Genomic DNA, 21,569 nt, shown 5'->3' with positions numbered 1-21,569 from the left:
GTGGGTGGCTTATACAAATATAGAGTCATATAAATACAGCAGGGCTATTTATATCTATTGATGGATTTAGAATAAAAAAATCTGTAGTATATCGACAAATGCATTCATAAGTATACTTGCCAAAGATTTTATCAAGTCTTGCTTGAGATTTTTCCTGAAGACTTACGGAAATCCCAAGAATGGTCTGCAGCAATTCTTAACCAATATACATACTATATAACAATGTTCAGTCAGAAATTCTGCACTCCAAGTTCAAACGCAGTACCTTTAGCAAGTCTAGTAATCCTCATTTAAATTTAAAGTGTTATAAATTAATAATATTATCAATCGATAAAATCATAATATTAAGTGGGCGCCATTGAATTTATTATACGAATGCTAAATCGATGACTCACGAAGTAAAAAGAGAGCAGCCATGTCTGGGTATCTTAAACAATTCTGCAGCAAGTCTAAGCAGATGTATTTTCAGTAGATATTTCGTCTTAAGCAAATATTACTACAGACTTACTTAAAATATCTTATGGAAGTATCTTGCCTTAGACGTGTCCAAGACTGATGATGTGGACTTCCTCAAGAATACTACTAGAGTTGAACTATTTAGTGAGGCAAACTGTATTATATTTGGTGTAGAATAATTACTAGTATGTGTAATTGAGATGCCTCCAATTGCAGTAAATTGGGCTGCACTTTTTCATGGGTATCATTGACGACTTATTATTTTTTACAAGATTGTATTATAAATTACGATTAACACAGTCACTATTGTCTTTAAAATGGTTTACTTCAATTGATTTTGAAGTTTATTTGATTTTGTACTATTATTTAAACTGAGATGAAATTTTCCGATACTAAATTTTAATATCGATTTTATTTAATAAAATGGGATTGTAACTATTTTTACGTTTTAGCTGCACTACATATTTATTATTACATACTAATATTCTATTGCCACGAGAATTGTATCTCAGTATTCATAAATATCAAATTAGTTGATAATTTATATTATTTTACATTTTTTCGGCTTGTGATCTTTGATTTTTCCTGGAATATTAAAATGTCACTTACCATTAAAATTGTATCTTACTCACTCATTCTTTATGATATTGTATCATAATTTGAATCACAATAAACTTAAAAAGTCAATGGTTTTACAATGAAAAATCCACAATTGAAACAAAATATCTAATAAAAAAAACTTTATACAAACATTTAAGAATGCGTTGTAAATGAATTCGAAATGTTTACTTAAAACTTTTATTTTTTCAAAACAAAATTTAATTAGTTTTATTGTTAAACATACATTATTTGAAAAATTCATCGTCATCAAACGGATCATTTTCTCTTATAAATATGTTAATTGATTCAGACTTTTTAATATCAAGACCTTCTTTTGTTTTATTGTTTGCATACTTGAGCTGCTTCAAGTTATTTGTCGTCAGTTCATACGAATCAGGAAATGAATCTTCAGGTGTTATAGATTTTAATGTAAAACCATCTTCAGAACGTTTTGATTCTCCGTTGAGAAACGAATTTTGAACGCTACTATCAGACGTGCGATTACTAGTGGGAATGGAGTCTTTAAGATTGTGTCGACTATCTTTAAGGTTATATTTTGAATCTGGATCCAGTTGTTTCTCTAGAATTTCACTAGGAGAGATTCTCATGGGCGACGAATCTTCATTAAGTTCGAGAGGCCTTTCATATGTTTTAGAGTTGCTTCTTTCAAATTCGCTTTTACTCATCAGGCTGCTAATTTTATTCCCTTCAAAAATGTCTAGTTCAATTTTAGTATCTTGATCTGTTAATTGAACGGGTGGCAAATTATTATCTATGGTTTGAGTGAAATCGTCTTCAAATGGTGATTTTCTTGATTTAATTACGTTCTTAGAGGGTAGTTTATGCCTATTAGTTTTCTTGCAGTAATTTGTACTATTTTTCATACCTGGTCCCTCTGAGCGAAAAGATCTTTCGTTCCAACTATCAAATTCTTGATCGATTCCCCAACAATGTTCTCTACTTCTGGACCTGTAGGGAAATCGATAGAACTCAGAATCATTATCACTGCACTCAGATCTTGAAATACCATACTTAATATTTGGTTCTGCATACAATAAATCAGTATTCCGCTCATCATTTGCACTATTTGGTCTTTTCGGCCAACATCGTTTGCGCATGGGATGTCTACGAGAATTCTCAGCACGATCAAGATAATCTTTTTCCCAACCTAGAGAATAGTCGAGTTGTATTTGTTCTCTACTGTCTCTGCAGTAATGATGATTGTACTTCCGATAGAGAGTGGGATAATCACTTTCTGATGGTGCACCATATCTTTCCCAAAATCTACTATCTTCTTCTCTTCGTCTCCTTTCGAATTCACATCTTGGCCATCTTTCTTCATCTTCGCAATCCATACTTTCCTGACTACTAAATCTATCTCTCTCTCTGTCATCATCGTTCCAAGGTTTATTGCGCCTGTTACATCGGTTATTGTCGTACAACATATCATTGCCTGCATACATTGGTCTATCTCCATTCCAAGGTATTGCTTGACTATTGCAACATTTCCAATGAGATAATCTATCATTATCCTCATCAAAATACGTTTTCCGCGATGTACACTTTCGATGTTCTTCTTCCCACTTGCCTTCGTCACACCATGGTATAGCTTCTGATTTCAACCGATGACCATATTTTGTCCAGAGTCCATCGTGTGGTTTTTTATTCATCCTCCCCCTGTAGTACCTCTCTTTTTCTATGATTCCAATTCCGTCATTGTAGCATACAACATTTTCACAACCAGCGTCTAATCTTGGATTTTTTACTGGATGGAACCTCTCGTTTCTGAACCGATCATTGCTTTCTTCACTTTCTTCATCATCTTTCCAATCATTATCGCTTCCCGTGGACTGTCTTGCAATGATTGTTCTAGATAGTTTATGGAATTTACTTTCATCAGGTGACCAGGGTGAATTCCCCTCTAATGAATTGTGACTACCATATTGTTTTTCAGACTTACAAACATTCATATCAAAAGTTGCCCAGTTTTCATTATTTGTAGGATCTTTAGTTACCTGTTTTGATTCAGAGAAAGGATGAAAAACATCATCGAATCCAATATTTCGTGACTCCATCGCGTGTGTACATATCGATGACTTATTAGGCGTTTCGATTTTCTCGTATCTGTTGGTAATATTTGCTGTCGAACTCGGATCTTTCACATTCCCTTTTATCACTCCTAAGCATGGGGACTGTGGAGCGGAAAATAGGTTCATAAGGTCTTCATCAGTACTTGTTTTCATCGATTCATCTAAATTCCGAAAGGAAGAACCTGGTTTTTCTCTCAATTCGCAGTTTATTGATTCAACTTCACTGATAATTTCTCTTAAAGCTGCATACTTATCATTCGAAGTGTTTGAAGGAGAGATTGTTTCAACGCCACTTATAACTCTATTTCCATCAGTTTTCAGAGACGACGAAGTCAACTTATTTTTTTCTGGTGATGGTTCTTTAAGTTTTGCGTTATTTACATATTCGTAAAATTTTTTGTCCATTTCAGATTTCGTATATTGACTTTCATTATTCGAAGTATCATCTGTATTTTTTTCAGATTCCTTTCTTTTTTTCTCTGCTATTAATTCTTTTTCCATTGACTCATTTTTTTCATTTGGTAAATTATAAAATAAAGACTTTTCATCAACTTCAATATTCAACTTCAAATTCGATTTATCTTCCCTATCGTCATTTTCCTGTGAGCTCGGTTGTTCATTATTAAAATTATTAAATTTTTCATTCATATTGCTGCTTCCGTTATTTTTTGTTTGGTCAATTTCTAATATTTCCCGAATCGCTGCATATTTATCATTAGAAAAATTTCCTTGTGATTTGGATTCTCCCTTAAGTTTTTCTGTGCATGAAGATTTCTCGTTTTCATTTAACGATTTAGGTATATAATTAGGTTCTCCAGGTATAAAAGGGTATATTCCTTCAAGCGAATAGTTTGCTAAGCACCTTGTTAACTGATGTAACGTCAGATTAGTTAATTCTGAAACAGTCATATTTAGGCTTGCTGCCAAATCACTAAGATTTGAAGTTGCAAGTTGAGATAGGGTGGAATTTAATGCCGATTTCGTTCTATATTCATCTACGTTTATTTGTGAATTTTGCAAAATTGAGGATAAATTAGAAGGAGTTATTGCTCTAATTGATTCTTGTAATTTTAAAGAAAAAAATACATCAGTATTTTCCGATTCTTGTGATTCTTTAACTTTCGATAACGGAATTTCTTTATTATCAAATGGATGATTAGATCTTATTCCGTTCATATTTTCAATCCCACTTGTATTTATTGGAGATATCGCAGATCTTTCGCATTTAATAAAATCGTACTGAAAGCGGCTCTCAATGTGTGGTGGTATTGGTGGTGGTTGAGGGTCCGTTTTGCCTGCTTGCTTTTTCGGTGGAAGAGGTGGTGGATTGATAACAACGCATCCAGCATTACGTGGGGGTGGTTCTGGAACACATTCGAGTTCTGCACTAGAACTTGATAGTCGAGAATTAGCTTCTGATGAACAGGAGCGTAATGGAGAAGCTGGTGAATCATTTGTAGATGAAAATTCTCTTGAAAAATGTTTACGTTCAATTTTACATGTGATTGATGAATCGATATCAAATTCTTTTTTTTCAACAGAATGATATTCAGTGGGGATTGATGTTTGGAGTAAAGTTTTTGATGGTAGAGAAATTTCGTTTTCTAATTTTTCGAGACCTTTATTTGTTATGAGTTTGGTAGCCACGCATTCTTCAGGTGGTAAATTAACTGATAAATGTTGATTTTGTATGATGATCGGTTTTTCTTCAGGTAGCGATGGTTTTTTCGAGGAAAAATCATTATCCAATGTATCAAAATGATCGAAATCAGCAAAGTTATCGCATTCAATTACATTAGTTAACTTCTCCTCATTCGAACATGTTGGTTCTAGCGAATTAGTAGAAAGATGAAACGTAGTAGGAAAAATTTCATTTAAGCTCGACGTCACCAAGTCTTTAAGAATTTTTTTAGGAGGGTTCTTCAAATTTTGGAAAAAATCTTTTTTGTCTATATAAGGTTTACTTAAACCTGTTCCTAGTGGATCTAATTCTGTGAAGACATCTATTTGGGGACTGTCATTTCGAAGTCTGAGTGTGAACGGTGAAATCTGAAAGAAAAAAAAAACAAGAATTTAAGGTGATCGAGTAATGGAAATAGAAGTTAGGAAACAGTTCAAGAAGCCTAAATATATACTACTAAACGCTTATGTGATACTTTAAATAATCAATTCTAATTTTAAATTATCAATTCGAGTTATTTTTTTTTAAATCTAAAAAAGTTTTGTACGTTTAATTAAAACGCAAAGTTTCTTGACGATATGACTCATATAACAATCTTGTAGCAATCTTGCGCAAGCCTGGCTTCAAATCCACTAATCTATGCTTTTATATATGTATTTCGCTCTCAATTGAGTACCACTGGGCTCTGGTAACGCGTGCCAATGGAGGGGATAAAGTGACAGGCAGGAGCGAGATACAGTATGTGATATGACATGCCTTGAGCAAATCTGACCGAAGATATGCATTAGTATCTGCAGATAATATTGAAGATATTTGCGCATGGCTTGCTCAAGATCTGTTCAAGACGCGCGATACTCCCTGTACTATTCTTTCCTCTACCAGTTTCAACTTGACCAGATCTTGGGCAAACTATGCGCAAGATAGATTCAATATGCTTCTAGCACTACTTTTCCCCTAGAATTGAATAATAACTTCACCCTATGTCTTGTGCAAGGCCAGCATAAGACTTGCAATTCAAATCGGCCCCGAATATCTGGAGAAAAACTCATAGGTGAATGGTGACGCTAGCAACTATCGAAATTGAGAGCAGGCTTGTGCAAGCCTTGAAAAAAACTGCCATATGTGTACAACAACGATATCAAAGATGCGTAAGAAGTTTAACCCTCTTCTAGCCTACGCCTTTTCCATCAGGAAATACAGAGACTCTGAATGAAGGCTTGAAAAAGCCTGCCCGTAGCACTAGTTCCCTGTATTGGTTAACAAGTTGCTTTGAGATAAAATACTAAAGCGTGGTTTCGCCTTGTTACTCTAAAAAGATCTATTTATATCGTCTCCAAATTGTGGACTAGTCATTATTTACTTGTCCCATCCCTGAGACAAAATATTTTCCCGAGCTTTTGAGGACTTCAACTTTTTAAACCAAAACAAATTAGTCGTCTACTCGAAGAGTTTATTTTTTATATAATCAAATTCTTTAGGGTATTAACTCATTACTTAACATTACAATTGATCATATTCTAACAAAATTATCAAGTTAAAGTAATTTTTATGAATGTATGAGAATTGGTTGAAAAATAGTTGACTTACCTCATTTTCTCTTTCTTCATCATTTGCTGAGCTTGATGCTGTAATTTTTGTAATTTCAAAGTCATTGAATTGCTTGTCTACATCTTTTTCTGACCAAGCTCCTGATGGTTGAGTAATTGTATTTGGTAAAACGGTTGCCGGACTTGAAGTTGTCAGAGATGACATCTGTTCAGAGGGCTGACGCTCTGTAGCTCCACGTTTTACACATGATGGAGGAGGAGGCAATATCGGTTGTAGAGATTCTTTTATCTTAAATATTATATTCATTATTTTATCATTCAGAAATGAATTTTTTTCTAAAATATCCATAAATTACCTTAAGATTTATAAATGAATCTCCAAAAGGGTCAGTTTCAGAAGGATCCTCAGTCGACAAGGGACAATTTTCCGGTGTGATTTTATCCATTTGATGGATTCCTTGCTGTAAAGAATTTAATTCAAACTGTAAGTCAAGAAGATCAGCTATTTCACCATTTCTGATATCAGAAGTTTTGTCCGCAGACTTCTCATTCTCAATACTCAAAGATCTCTGACGTTGATGGCAGCTCTCAATCTCAGCAGCACCCTAATAACGAATTATTTATTAATAAATTAGTAAGGAGTGTGACTGAAGTTTGAAATAAAAAATTAAAGACCTTAGTGTCTGGCGCAGGTTCAACAAAGATCCCACTCGTATGAAACTTGACTACGTTTTGCTCAATATGCTGCTTTGCCATTTCAATTTCTTTTTTCTTCAATTCAAAGACCACTTGAAAGAGATCTCTCATTGCTATGACAACCTATGTAAATAAAATCGAATAATCAAACCCGAGAAACAATCAATTTATCTCAAGTTCAAAATACTGACCTGGTTTGCAGCTTTATCAGTTTTTATGCCGAAAAATCGATGACCAGTATCAGGAGATCCAAAAATGTAACCGAAAGCCCGTGAATCGGTCATATCTTGTGCGATAAAAGAGATCTTATGAACAGGGTGGTGATAGAGGCACTCCTTAAAAATGAAATGCCATTAAAATTTTAATGTGAATGAACACAGAAAAATATTACAGTAAAATGCAAATTCTCTGCAAAATTTAACTACGTTGTCATAACTTTTTATGATCAAATGCGCGCATACTACAACTAAACTTCAACGACGTTTAGGAAAAACTACTAAATAAATATGAAGAAACGTAAGTGGTGATTTACAGTCGCTAGCTCTCTTCAGCTGGAACCTACAGCCACCGATCAAAAAATTATCGACCTCAATCGCGAGTTGCACGCCATTTACGAAGCTTCAAATTCATCGAAAGAAATGTGGTAATGTAATGAAAAATAAAACAGTTTTGCGGCATTTAGGTTTTTAAGGTGATTATATTAATACAATTAATTAGGAATGAATATATTTTTTATGAAGTATTCGGTATATTTACCCCTGACTTTTCATCCCGCAGACGTAGTCCATCGATACTTATTTGGACTATAATACGTTGCTTATGCTCTCCAGCTGCTCTTATCGCCATTTTCAGATCGGCAAGAGCCGCTTGGCACATTCGATCACCTCGCGCTTCTGATACTTCCAAAATTCCAATAAGCTTCGCCTTGAATGATATTCCTTCCCCCAGAAATCGGGTAGGCTCTTTTTTGACTGTAAAAATAGTAATGTAATTTATGTAAATAAGATGAGACTACACTTTCCCTGCAGGAGTCCCTAGAGTTGGACAGAGGGATGCCTGGCCCAACATTGGTAAGCCCAGCTTAGGCTTACCTATATTGGCCCATGCTTGGGCCATAACTAGATAACTTTGGTCATTCCTATGATTAACCAACTTTGGGCCAGAACTGGCTAACCCAGGTTCGGGCATACCTATGGTTAACCATCCTTGAGCCAAAACAGACAGATCCAACTTTGAGCATTCACGGCGTGCCGAAATTGGCCCAAGGATAGGTAACCTAGTCTTGGCAATTCCTGTAGATACTCATCCTTAGGCCAGACCTGGCTAACCTTCAAAAGGGTGGAACGAAAATTCAAATAGTTGGATTCGAATCATTAGAGAAGTATTATCAAGCTTGGAATCATAATATGCTTTGAATCGGTTGAAAATTAAAGATTATTCTAAAATACTACATTTACAAACAGAGGTAATTAAAATCCTTAAAGAGTTTTTCTCTCATGGTCTAATCCTTTTTAGCAAGGAATATCAGGAGTTAAATCCAGGAGATCAAACTTTTAGCTATAAACAATGTAAGCTACTAAGCGCGCTAACATTTTTCAACTTTCTACGATAACAATTGAAAATTTTCAAACAAAGGAAAGTTCTTGGTTTCGGTCCGACTTTCAGAACTTAACTTTACCGTCATGTATGTGCAGAAATATATATAACTTTTTTTAAACATAAAGAGCAGTGCTGCCAGAACGTGCGATATTTTTACCCCCTCCTGAGATGAAATAGCATTGAGTGTAATGGCAGGAGGGGGTAAAAATATCGCACGTTCTGGCAGCACTGATAAAGAGCTCAAAAAAAAAAATCAAATGTATTCACAATAATGTTATCGAGCTGAAGGAGTTCGACAACAGCGAGAAGTTATGGGGCTGGCCCGCATAGTCAACCAATGTCCAGATTTTTAGGTACTTTTCTTTTAAGAAAGCTCAAAAAATTGCAAATAATAACGTTTTCGAGTTCCTGGAGTTCGAAGAAAGCCATGGCTTATAAAAACCCTATTCAGAAAATCCATAAATTTCCATAAAGATTTTATAAGAATTAATGAGTTCTCTAAGAAGTGATGTATAGGATTTACACATACAGTTATGAGAATCTATCGTATTTTTTAAGCAAGGAATCCATGTATAATCATAAATAGAGCTCTATGCAATGAAATTTGATGATATTTAGATAATATGTGTTTATATGTAATGCGATATTGATTCATATGTATGGGTATAGATGAGTTCATTGATAAAAAGACTTATGATTATATCTATCTAATTTATGTGCAAAACCAAATTCATTATTTATGTAGATCGTATCAATTTAACCATTTGAAACAAGAAATGCCATTGTTTTTTTACTTTTATATGTCAAACTAAAAGAGCAGTCGGCAATACAACGATATAACAAGTTAAGCAGCATTAGTAAGGGGCATTAGTTGGATGAATGACCCTTTAGTAAAATAGCGATTGTCGATAAATAGATTGGTTTTCTTTTTTTTTTCAATTTAAATATAATTGCCTTTCATATTAATAAAGACAATAAATCTAAACTTAATTACTAAGTTACAGATATTTTAAATGAGATTTTATGAATAACTATACCCATTCATTCATGATTATATATAATCATACATAAACTTATATATGATCAAATCTGGTCAATTTCTGAATCTGATCATATATAGACGATTATGTATAGACAAACTCATTTTTTCCAAGGTAAATAATTATTAGTATTTTAATGTCTGATTATATAAAAAAATATTACTAAAACTATTTATTTTTCATTTTTTGAAAAATAGAAAATATGCATTAATTCAACATTGACTGAAACATGCATTAAAAACACTAATTATAAGAAACGATTCGAAACAATTTTAATGTTAAATGCCCATAAGAAGGGCAATTCAAAAGTATTCAAAATATTCAAAAGCATTAAAACGTATTTAAAAAATTTTTTTTTCTAATTGCGTTAAATCATTTCTTTTAAAGAAAAAAATGCATTTTTTGCAACGTCGGTATCATTTTTATATACGATTGCCCAATCATGCAGAAATAAGTCATTGATGAAATTATACAGCTGTGATGTATAATTAGTGCTGTCAATGCTATATTTAATTATTCAAAATTATTTGTATTTGTATACTACTTTATAGGAAAATTTTTCACGATTATATGAATCTATGTATAATTTGATATAATTATATATAATATCACATATAATTATATCAAGTATATAATCTTCTCTACTCGTTCGTCTTAATAAATGATGTAGGACATTGTATGGAAATTTCCATAAAAATGATACTTTCTATGATAAAATTAAAAAATTGCTTAAAAATTGAATTTACTTACATTTGCATGGACTACTTTTTTTCCGTAGAGTTTGCATTGAAATAAAAATATGATTGGCTGGTTGATTCAAATATCTGACGTTTTAGGATCACTAAAATAAATTTTTACGTCACTCACTCATGTCAATATATTAACAGTTACACTCGTAACAAATCTTTCGAAGCATTTTTTTGCAGAACGTCAACTTTTCATTTACAACAATTACAAAACTTTTGTTTTCACTCTTTATCATTACAATAATATATAAAAGGGTAGATAAAGACTAGTAATAAATTTATTTTCGTATTAATTTCGCAATAATACTGCGATCTTTAAAGTCTACCATCAGAGTAAAACGAAATTTTATTGATGCCGTTATTTAAATTTTTTTTCTCAGACACTTTCTAAATAGACTAATTTATTGACAAACGTAACTGAACTAACAAAATAATTCTCACAATTTCTTAAATTCTCAATCTGTTCTGTATACTACGTTCATTGATCAATACTTCAACCCCTAGTTTATAATAACCGAATTAGTTCGGGAAAGATCCACCAGAAGCGCTTCGGTAGTATCTTCATTTAATGATATAGATAAACTTTATGCGAATAACACGTTAATTTTTATCTTTTAGTTTTTTACTCGTTGTGACTGTTAGCCTGTTATCATCGTAGCAGAATAATAGAATACAAAACACCGTAAAAATTATCGACACTCTTATGTTATTAGTAGCTTTTAGTGGGTATGGAAAAAAAAATTATCTACTCATCGTATTAAATTTTGAAATACTCATAATCACATAAAATTCTTCCATGATAATTAATGATTTTTAACAATGGAATTAACGTCTGCGTAGAGAATGTCGACAATCAGATGAATTACGAAATTTTAGTATTTAATTTGGCGGACTGCTGTATTCTTATGCTTAGACCTATTAACAAAGACTTCTAGGTAAATTTTAAAATTTTCAATGTCATAGTTTTCGTAGGATATCTTTCGTTATTTTTATGCCCACTTCTCGGAGAGTGGACCACTCTGGCTAGTAATTCTAATTGAGAATAATAGAGATCGATTATTCTCAAAGGATTCAAATAGGATTCTTGACTAGGAAAAATAAGATCATTGCTTCTTTTTCTTTTAAATATTTATTCTGTTTTATAGATTTCAAAAAAAAACCTTTTTTTGAACAAATAATCTCCTGCCGCTAAGCTGTAGGAATTGCAATCGATAAATTTGTTCGAGAAATGTCGCGGGAGAAGAAATAGTGAAAAACAATTTTTTCGAGTATCTTCAAAACGACGAAACAATTTGATTTAAAAATTAAATCAGCTGCAAAACTCAATCAAACGCGCCGAATACCATCAAAAGAATTGTCGTAATTAGTTGATTTGTTCGAATGATATTGTGAAAAAAAAAAATTTGAAATAACAATTTATTTTCTCTAGATTAACTTATGTCTTCATGTAATTCATCAAATAATTCAAAAACTATATGAGAATTTGGTCTTTACACTCTTTTTATCACAAAATAATACATTTTTAAGAATATAGTTTCATAGATAAAAAATTATAGCATGTAACTATCAGCACTAAATTTTGATCGGTTTATTGAATGGTCAATAATTTTCAAGGTGAATTAGATTACAAGAAAAGTGGGATATAACAAAGAAAGCTACTAGAACTTTTTAGGCATATGAATGTACCCCTTCTTTTTCACTACGGTCGAGGGTAAAAAAGTCCTTAAAGTCGAATATGTACGATCAATATTTCAAGAATGATAGAGCATATAAGTTGAACCTCAATAAAAATAAATTATAAATGAGAAATAGTAAATTTATCTAACTGACAATTTTTAAAAATTTCAAGTTCTAAATTACTGATTGATATATAGTATTGTAGGTATGTATAAATTTTTAACACTAAGTTTCACACTAACCCGAGTAAAACTCATTTTTGTAAAATAGCATTATTATATATAATTATATGTAGTTACATACAATTGATTTATCTAATTACCATACCCCCTAAAGATTGGTCCATAGCAATGGTTGCCATAGCAACGGTGGGTCCTTAGTAACGGTTGTGGCAGCGATTGGTCCGTAAGTAATGGTTGCTATAGCAACGGTGGGTCCTTAGCAACGGTTGCTATGGTAACGAATAGTCACTAGCACTCTTTGGGCTCTCATGAGGATTTGCCAAAGTGTAACAAATAGAAATTTCTTTATTTTTAGACCAAAAGACCTACAGACTCGAACTACTGCAATATTTGAAGTTGCTTTTTCACGACTAATAATAAATTTATTTTTAAAATTACAAATTTTGGTATGGGAATGTTTAAACAAGATTTTTTAAGTGTTCATTTTCAAAAGTATATTTATTTTCACAATACCATTCATAAAAAAATATCAAAAAGACCTAAAGTGTAGGCCGAGACATAACAATGACTTAAATAACATCAAATATTATAAATTTATACTTAGTAGCACCATGATGGGTCTATTGCACATTTGCCTCTGTACCATTCGATCAACAACTGATTTTTCAAAGTGTAATTGCTCAATGAATTCGTTTGTATCTAAAAAAACAAAAATTAATAAAAATACTACAAGATACTCAATGAGTATTGAAAGTGCACCACTTACAGTATTAGTAGGAAAAATTCTTTTGTAGTCCATTTTATTTTGATGTTCGATATAACTTTGGCGTAGAATGAGTCTTAGTTCTTCAGTAAAACAAGACTTACACAGTTTACACTGAATACGAACGCACTCTGTGCATTCAGAACAAATTTCTGGGAAGACAACTAAATTTTTATCAGCAACTTCTATTTTTTGATCCCTCCATGAACTGGAAATAAATAAATTTAAAAAGGAGATTTAGCAGATCTCAAAAATTACCTGGTGGATCCTAATTACGGGAAATTACCGTAATTTACCGATTGTGTCCGTAGTTTACCATAAAATACCGTAATTTACCGTAGTTGAGATCCGCCTGGGTATTGCGATTCACGTAATTATCACCTAAAACGTCGTAAGCTTGGATCAATACGTTGGCCGATGCCGACCAAAGCAAAAAGATTGAAAAGCACTTGTTCATACAGTAAATGATTTTCAGGGTAGTGAGCTGATGATAAATTAGGAGACATATTAGCTTCCATTAAGAAAACGTTAAGATCTTCATCAATAATAAAATCAAATCTAACTAATTCAAAAAAATGCTCTGCGTTATTGTTAAATTGTTTCATACTATCAGCAATTTGTTTTTCTTTCTTCAAAACAACTCGTTGAATTGCTTCGTAAGCTTTGTTCCAGACATTATTCGGATCTTCATTGCGGGATTTAACATAGGCATCGAATGAATCTTTCATTGAAAACCCCATGTTAACATAGTATTTTCTTAAAGAAGGTATGTTCCAAATCGGCAAATAATCATCACCTATAGTATATTTATCTACATCTTCAGGATCGAATGGATAATATTTATGGGGACAGAAACGAAATAAAACATCGCCTTTGTAAATATAAATTCTTAACGGGTCAACAGAAGTAATAACAGTATAGATTCCGACGTCGAATTTATAACCATCTATCAGATAAGGCCTTTCAATAAATTCTTGTATAAAAACTTCTTTGTCATCAAAGTTAATGCTATCTACTCGTTTAATACTAATCCCGCGATGAAAATTTGATTTTTCAACGAATAACTTATGGGGATTCAGAGCGATGTATTCATGAAATATTTCTTTGTCTTGAGGTATCCTAAATGAAGTAGGAAGATATTCGATGTTTGTAGTCGAAAGTTCAACTTTATTAGTAATAAACCCACAACCAGGAATATGGTTGACTTTCTGATGTTTCTGGAGATACTTTAAATTATTTGCAAGTACTCTAAATGGGTAATCATGAGCCCATAATAAATCCCAGTGAGATTCATTATTTCCTCGACGATACCCCAATTTTTCTAGAATCATAATAATATGTTTTAAATGACTTTCATCTTTTCCTTTGGAAAAAATCCAATACGTCAGTTGATAATTCATCGGTGGGGATATTTCTGTTTCTGGGGATGCACTTTGGAAGAATGAAAATGATGATAACAGCAACGACAATAACATCGAAGATAGAACAGCATACAGTATACTCTTGAAAACTATTTTAATCTTTGTATTTAGCACCACACTTTGTATGTTGCTGAATGTATTTTGAACCTGGAAAATGAAAGCAGATGATTAAGCTTTTAAAATAATAAATGAAAAAACATAAGAATGTTTATAGTCCAGTCAAGTTAGAGGTTTTCCCTGGTGAAACTTTCTAGCAAGTTAATGTTTTCACAAAAATTTTTTGAATATGCGACAACCCTGTTCATAAAATCTCATAGAATTCAAAAGATTCTCATAAATTCCTATAGAGATTTTATAAGAATGGATTCTATGAGAATTTATCTATAAGAATGAGTTCTATGAGAAATGCTACAGTTCAGTATAGGCCTTTCTACATACAGCTATAAGAATCTATCGGATTTTTTAAACAGGGGACTATTTTGCTTATAAAGAAGAGCCGAAATTCTGGTATTATGAAAATATATAACGAACTACAGTGCCTGAATAAATGAAATTGTAATAATATTAAAGAGAAAAATTATGGGTCCGCAATTTTCGAATTTCTGGCTGAAGAAAGCTTTTGGCTGCTAGTCATTATTAACTCGTTGCTAGAGAACAGCGCCGATACCAATTTTCGAACTGTCGATAAAAACAGCCCAACCCGGGAAAAAAAATTTCATGTCTGACCATATATGATCATATATAAAAATCGGTCATGCCTAATCATATATGATGAGATTTGATCATATATGATTAGATATGATCGTATATGATCATATATGATTAGATGGTTCATATATGATTAGATGGTTCATATATGATCATATATGACTAGAAATAATTCATATATGATCTAATATGGTCATACCTAATTATATATAGCCAGATATGAACTTTTTTTTCCCGGGAACCCACGTCAGATCTTAAGTGCACGAGAAGTTTTGCATCAGTGAAAAAATTTTTGGATGCATTAAAGAGATTTTGTAAATTAACTTTCTCGTTAACAAGATGTAATCTTTTGACTTTTGGTCTTATACACTCAATTTAAATTCACTTTAAAAAATTTCGCTACTGTGACTATAGAACATGAATGAATGAATGAATAGAAACAATAAAAATGTTTACTTTGGTTTTCGGCATTTTATGTAATAAAAAAAGATGCTCGGTTCAGAAATTTTTTTTCGGTGTATCAAAAGGTCTTTAATAATCTGTCAGACTTTTCTGCGTTCAGTAATACAAGAAAATTTTCGAGAAATGACACTAAGATAATTCAGCGAACATGAGTCTGACACGATGGAGAACATACTAAGTAGACTTCCATCAAGTCAACGGAAAAATATATCGTGCTGTACAAGCATGAACGTCTGCTTCGGATATCTTCGGATTCTATTTCTGGTGTCTGTAGCATAACGGTTGGGCCCGATGTTACTACGTGTGCTGACCCAAAATAAGCTGACACGGGCCTACAGTTCTTCGAGTATATGACCTTATCACTGTTGGTAAAATAGAGTTGCAATAAGGAATGTATAAAGTACACCGAAGTCTTTTATTTTTTTCTTCAATTATTCTATTAGTATTCAGCAGTACTTTTAGTACACTTGACCAAATGAAAGAGTGTTAGTCTTGCTACCCCTAGCATTTAATGACATTATTTTTCTATACCCCTATACTTGACGCAAAAAATTATTACTCCCTGATTGAAAGAAACGATTCGAAACGATTTGCAATATTAAATGCCCATAAGAAGGGTGATTCAAAAGTATATTAAATGAGTAATTTCTTTAAACATCTAGAACGATTTAACCAACAGTGAAAAATTATCGATGAAAATTTGAATTGAATAAAACCATCCTCTGAGATCTATCGTATTCCTTAGATACTAAAGTAATAAAGGAAGTGGAAAGCAAATGAATGGAGATCGTGATATTACTTTTCTATAGATTGTCATGTTCGGTAGATATTATAGACCATATTATAATCATTTTTTTAAATTAGTGTTTTTATTAAAATTTTTCTGATGATTTTTAATTTTGCCTGTTGCTTGGTATTATGTAAGATCTTTTTTTTTTGTAGAGTAAATTTTTATCTTTTGTAAAATGTGTTGAACTGGACTTAGTACAAATTTTTACAGAGAATATGATTTTGGTAGGATTTCTCTTTTTTTTTTTTTAGGGTAAGACAACTTGGTGTACCGTCAAATGTTTCATAAGTGGACGTAGACCAACGCCACCTTGTGGTTGAAGTTGTACTCATTCAAATAGCCAGAGTCGCACTGGAGTTTTTGTCATCTTGCTGTAAACTTTCAGTCATTGAATTTTGAAGATGACAACAATTTACAGTCACAGTGATTATTAAGGTAGATGTCGCTGTGACCAGCAGATAAAGTAAGAATATACATCCTGCACGCAACGAATCAACTTGACATCATATTTCATCCGTAGCTATCAGTCAGTTTGAAATTAAAGTGACTATCAGGTTACTTTTCACAATTAAAAAGTAAATGAAGGGAAATAGATGTAAGCAGATTCAAATGTGTATGTGGAGTAAAATCGTCGGTTGTACCATAATAGCATAGTGCTTAGCAAAAGTTTATTTCCAAAAGTTTCCTTGAATTTTTCATTATATGTCCGTCAACTTCGGACTTTTCTATTTTTGACGACAATTTGCGTTCAATTTTACGGAAATTTACTACCCGAATTATAACGAAAATTTACTTCAAAATTTGTATACAAATTGTCAAAAACGGAAAAGCCCGAAGTTGATGGACATTTGACCAAAAATTCGAGGAAACTTATTAGGGTTTTTTTCTGGTAAAAAAAGTTGCCTCTAAATTAAGGATAATTTAACTGCAAATTTTTCTTTCAAATTTTTGCTGTCAAATCGTCGGCAAATTTCAGATAATTTCAACATCAAATTACTGTCAATTTCAAGCTAAAGTGGCTATTAGGGAACATGGTAATAATTTTTAAAGTTTCAGAGGTTAGATTTATATCCATATCAACAATTTCAGATTTATTCCAAGATTTAAACGTAGAACGATGAATAACCTGATTATTATTACTACTAGGAACTGATTAATTACATTCTTCGCGAAATGCTTAGGACATAACCTCGATTTCGAAGACCGAAAATTTACATTTATAGTCTGTTCCCAAAGGGCCCGACGTTTTCCATCATTGGGAAAAGTGGAAGTTGCTTTTCTTTTACAAAAAGAAGCATATCCTTACCCATATTCTGTATAATTTTTTAATTTCTCTGATATCGAATATATATGATGATTATGCGACACCAGTAGCTACTCCAAAACACATATTTAACTGACAAATATACTGTATATTTATTATGGTCTGACATTCATATTATTTATCGAAAACATCATATAATTGATTGTAAATTTGAAAATTTCTTGGAGTTTTTTTTTCCTAACTCTAGAACAAATTTTTTGTCTTTTTAAATTTGACATTTAAAAATGTGCGCTCGACCAAATTCGCTATTATGCTGCTCTCAAGCGTAGAAGTTTTGAAAAACGGAACCCCATTTCCGATTTAAGCGGTAGATGTCAGCCGCTTAGCTTTTAGTTGCAGTTACGTTGATGATACGCACACAGAAAGTTCTCTGAATTTCTAAATTAAAAGCACTTGGTAGAAACAGTCGAAGCGCATGATAGAAATGAATAGTTGATTACATATTTGATAAGTATATTGTACAACGTTATTTTCACGTTCATTTAAACAATCAGCCAAAATGTCAGACTTTCGGGACTGGATAAATTCATTGCCCATATTTACGAGGTATTGGTTACTCTCGACTATTGGTCTATCACTTGTTGGAAGGTTTGGACTTATTTCTCCGGAATGGTTGATTTTACACTATGACAGTCTAATTCATAAATTTGAAATTTGGAGAACCATAACGAGTTTGCTGTGGTACCCATTGAATCAAGGCACTGGGTTTCATTTCATGATAAACTGCTTCTTTCTTTATCGATATTCACTGAAACTTGAACAAGAAGAATTTATTGGACGTCCTGCTGATTATTTTTTCATGCTTATCTTTAACTGGATGTGTTGCGTTGTGATTGGCTTAATTTTAAATGTTCCTTTACTGATGGATCCAATGGTCATCAGTGTTTTGTATATTTGGTGTCAACTTAATCAGGATGTCATCGTCAGCTTTTGGTTTGGTAAATATTTTGTTTTTTCTGTAATTGTAGGGGAGAGTGGGGTCAATTGAACCAGGGGGCAATTAAACCAGTAAGCTTAAAAAATCGAAAAAAATATAAAAATTAGTCGCCCTTGGAATTATATTTTAGTACACTAAACCTTAGTCTGACCAAAATTTCGAACCAATATGATGATCTAATTTTAAAAAATTCAAGTTTTTGTGTTTTTAAGCATCTGAACTTTTTTTTCAGCTCTTGACAAATTGTTTAATAATTTTTTAATTTTCAAATGTAATCTCAAAATTTTTTTTGTAATACCTTCATACATATATTAGTCATAAATTTCTAACTTTACTTCTAGTAAAATAGTTCTTGAATATTTTTTTTTAAACTAATTATTTCAATAAAATCATATGGGGTCAATTGAACCAGTACTCTCGGGGACGGTTGAACCACACGAATCACACTGTGAGCATCAGACATGCACACGCATCTTGACAGAATGTGAAAACAAGCTAAACTAACCAAGAAAAAAAATAATTATATTGACAGAAGTTTTAAAAGTGATTGTTATAACATATAATGTTATATAAAATAATAAATATTATTAGAAGTGTTGTAATTTCAGTTTTAAGCTGTAATGAATAGTAAATCATTCATTAAAGTCATTCGTTTGTGGTTCTAATACTCTTGGTTCAATTGTCCCCGACTAGTGGTCCAACTGCCCCCGCAAAGGGGTCGATTGAACCATTTGATGCAGTTGTACAATTTCGTATTTATTAAAAATTTTCATCATTTGTTAAGTTATGTGCTTGTGAGAAATGGTAGTCTATATAATAAATTATAATTTTGTAAAAAAAAAAGTTATCATTTTGCTTTTATTCTTATGAAAAATAAATGTTAAAGTATTTCTGGTTCAATTGGGCCCACTTTTCCCTCATCGGCTGTTAGGATTTACCCTGATTGTAAACTCCAATTGAATCTGATTGAAACTCCATTGAATTTTTATCAAAAACATACATTCAATCAGAATTTCTTGGAGGCGCTCCAAGTATCCATCTAATAAATTTTATTTTTCAGGCACGAAATTCAAAGCAATGTACTTACCTTGGGTCTTATGTGCATTCAACTTGATACTGTCTGGAAATGGCGTATTAGAGCTCATAGGAATTTTAGTAGGAAACCTCTACTTCTTTTTGAAGTTCAAATACCCCCAGGAGTACGATGGTCCTGAACTCCTAAGAACACCAAAAATTTTAGAATACTATTTCCCGGTACAGAGGACAAATATAGGGGGATTCTCTCGTACAAATGTAGAAAGTCGAACTCAACCACAATTCGGTTCGAATATATTCGGTGGTCATAATTGGGGTCGAGGTCAGGTGTTGGGTCAGTAATTGAAAATTGTGAATAATTGTAATCAATGAAAATTTTCTATGTTTATATGATATTTTACGTATCAAATTTTATTCCATGATAAAGTTTCATAGTATTTTGTAACTTCTATCGTTAAAAAGTATGTTGAAAAAGGATTTTTTCTGTTTTGCTGTATCTCTTCTCAATAAATTATTATTCATTATTGTTAAACATAAAAAAATAATAAAATAGAATACAACTAAATGGAAAAATGGAAAATTACTAAATCGAACGATCGGTTGTGCATTTTTAAATACTTTTCAGATATATAATTTATCCTTTTTGAACCTGGATTAGATTTTCATACTTTTTTTTATAAGAATGATTACTACTATAAATGTTTTTATTGTCCAGGTTTCATATTGTTAACTCTGATTAACAACTCTGATTGAATCCGATTGAAAAATTCTAATCGGAAAGTTCTTCGAAAAAAAATTCATTATTTTCTGATTCAATCTGATTGAAATTTAATTGAAATTAATCGGAGTTTTTAATCAGGGAATGTATCTACAGACCCCTGGTGTGTCTAGTCATCAATTAATATGACTGTTATTTAATTTCGCGATCTTAAATGTTCTCGCTCATCGCGAATCTCATTTGCAAATGATTAACTGAGTATAAGTTACTGGATATTACGTATAAATATTAACAATAATAGTTAAGTGTACGTAACATTATTTTCAGTTATAAGTAACATTTATTTATTATACATTTCTTTTTTCATTTGGTTATAGAGTATGCATTTTTTCATACGTTTATTTCTTGTTAAATTAGAACAAGGGCATATTCATAATTTTGACGCATGTGTTGTTTAAAATTTAGGTATTGGGTGACAAGAAACGTTTCAAGATCACACGATCTGTATTTATATTTCTCTGAATATAATATTATTATTCATTTATCTGTTAATTTCGACTATCATTTCGTTTTTTGAATGTAAATAAATTGATAAGAATGGACTATGACGATTTATTTATTTAAATTATCGACTAATTATTTATAAGATGTTAATATATAAATTTCAAGTGGAAAATGCGCACATATTTAAGTATTCTAAGTACGATAATTAATTATTCAAGAGAAGAAAGAATAGATGGCTAGATTTTTTATGGTCAGAAAAATGGTGTCAATTAGTTGCGACCAAGTTAATGGCAAGAAGCATTTGTATTGTTGACAACAAGTTGTTACCTTCTGAGAAAATTGAAAGCAACTTCGTCAACTACTAAAATGCAAACTTTTACGAAGCCTCTCAAAAAATCAGCTCGATAAAAAATTTTTTAGAGGTCGCTCACGAATTTTAAAAAGATAAAAAATGATTGAAATTTGGATTTTTTACTTCTAAATTTTTTTTTTCTCGTGGCAGCAATAGTTTATATTTTTAAAATCATGTCTATGCTAAAAATTACAGCCCAAATTTAAATATTTAAACGGTGCTCAAGAATTTTGAATATTAA

General features: G+C 31.8%; 3 protein-coding genes across 3 annotated transcripts; 1 reads left to right on the top strand and 2 right to left on the bottom strand.

Moving 5' to 3' along the window:
* Positions 1-1,301: 1,301 nt before the first annotated feature.
* Positions 1,302-10,661, bottom strand: LOC103575935 (uncharacterized). The gene is made up of 7 exons (XM_008555939.1): positions 10,460-10,661; positions 7,827-8,041; positions 7,262-7,405; positions 7,050-7,193; positions 6,731-6,979; positions 6,415-6,663; positions 1,302-5,195 (listed from the first exon to the last, which is right to left on the bottom strand). The coding sequence occupies exons 1-7, from the start codon at positions 10,494-10,496 to the stop codon at positions 1,302-1,304; spliced, it is 4,932 nt and encodes a 1,643-aa protein (XP_008554161.1). The 5' UTR covers positions 10,497-10,661.
* Positions 10,662-12,804: 2,143 nt separating this feature from the next.
* On the bottom strand, positions 12,805-15,846 carry LOC103575897 (probable tubulin polyglutamylase ttll-15). Its single transcript, XM_008555885.1, has 4 exons — positions 15,663-15,846; positions 13,459-14,645; positions 13,081-13,285; positions 12,805-13,013 (listed from the first exon to the last, which is right to left on the bottom strand). The coding sequence occupies exons 1-4, from the start codon at positions 15,675-15,677 to the stop codon at positions 12,915-12,917; spliced, it is 1,506 nt and encodes a 501-aa protein (XP_008554107.1). The 5' UTR covers positions 15,678-15,846; the 3' UTR covers positions 12,805-12,914.
* Positions 15,847-18,102: 2,256 nt separating this feature from the next.
* Positions 18,103-21,074, top strand: LOC103575898 (derlin-1). The gene is made up of 2 exons (XM_008555886.3): positions 18,103-18,720; positions 19,780-21,074. The coding sequence occupies exons 1-2, from the start codon at positions 18,282-18,284 to the stop codon at positions 20,094-20,096; spliced, it is 756 nt and encodes a 251-aa protein (XP_008554108.1). The 5' UTR covers positions 18,103-18,281; the 3' UTR covers positions 20,097-21,074.
* The last annotated feature ends 495 nt before the right edge of the window (positions 21,075-21,569 follow it).

This window comes from Microplitis demolitor, chromosome 8, assembly GCF_026212275.2.
Source record: "Microplitis demolitor isolate Queensland-Clemson2020A chromosome 8, iyMicDemo2.1a, whole genome shotgun sequence".
Taxonomy (NCBI): domain Eukaryota; kingdom Metazoa; phylum Arthropoda; class Insecta; order Hymenoptera; family Braconidae; genus Microplitis; species Microplitis demolitor.
Note: the sequence above shows the minus strand (reverse complement) of the source record. Positions and strands in the feature narration are given on the sequence as shown.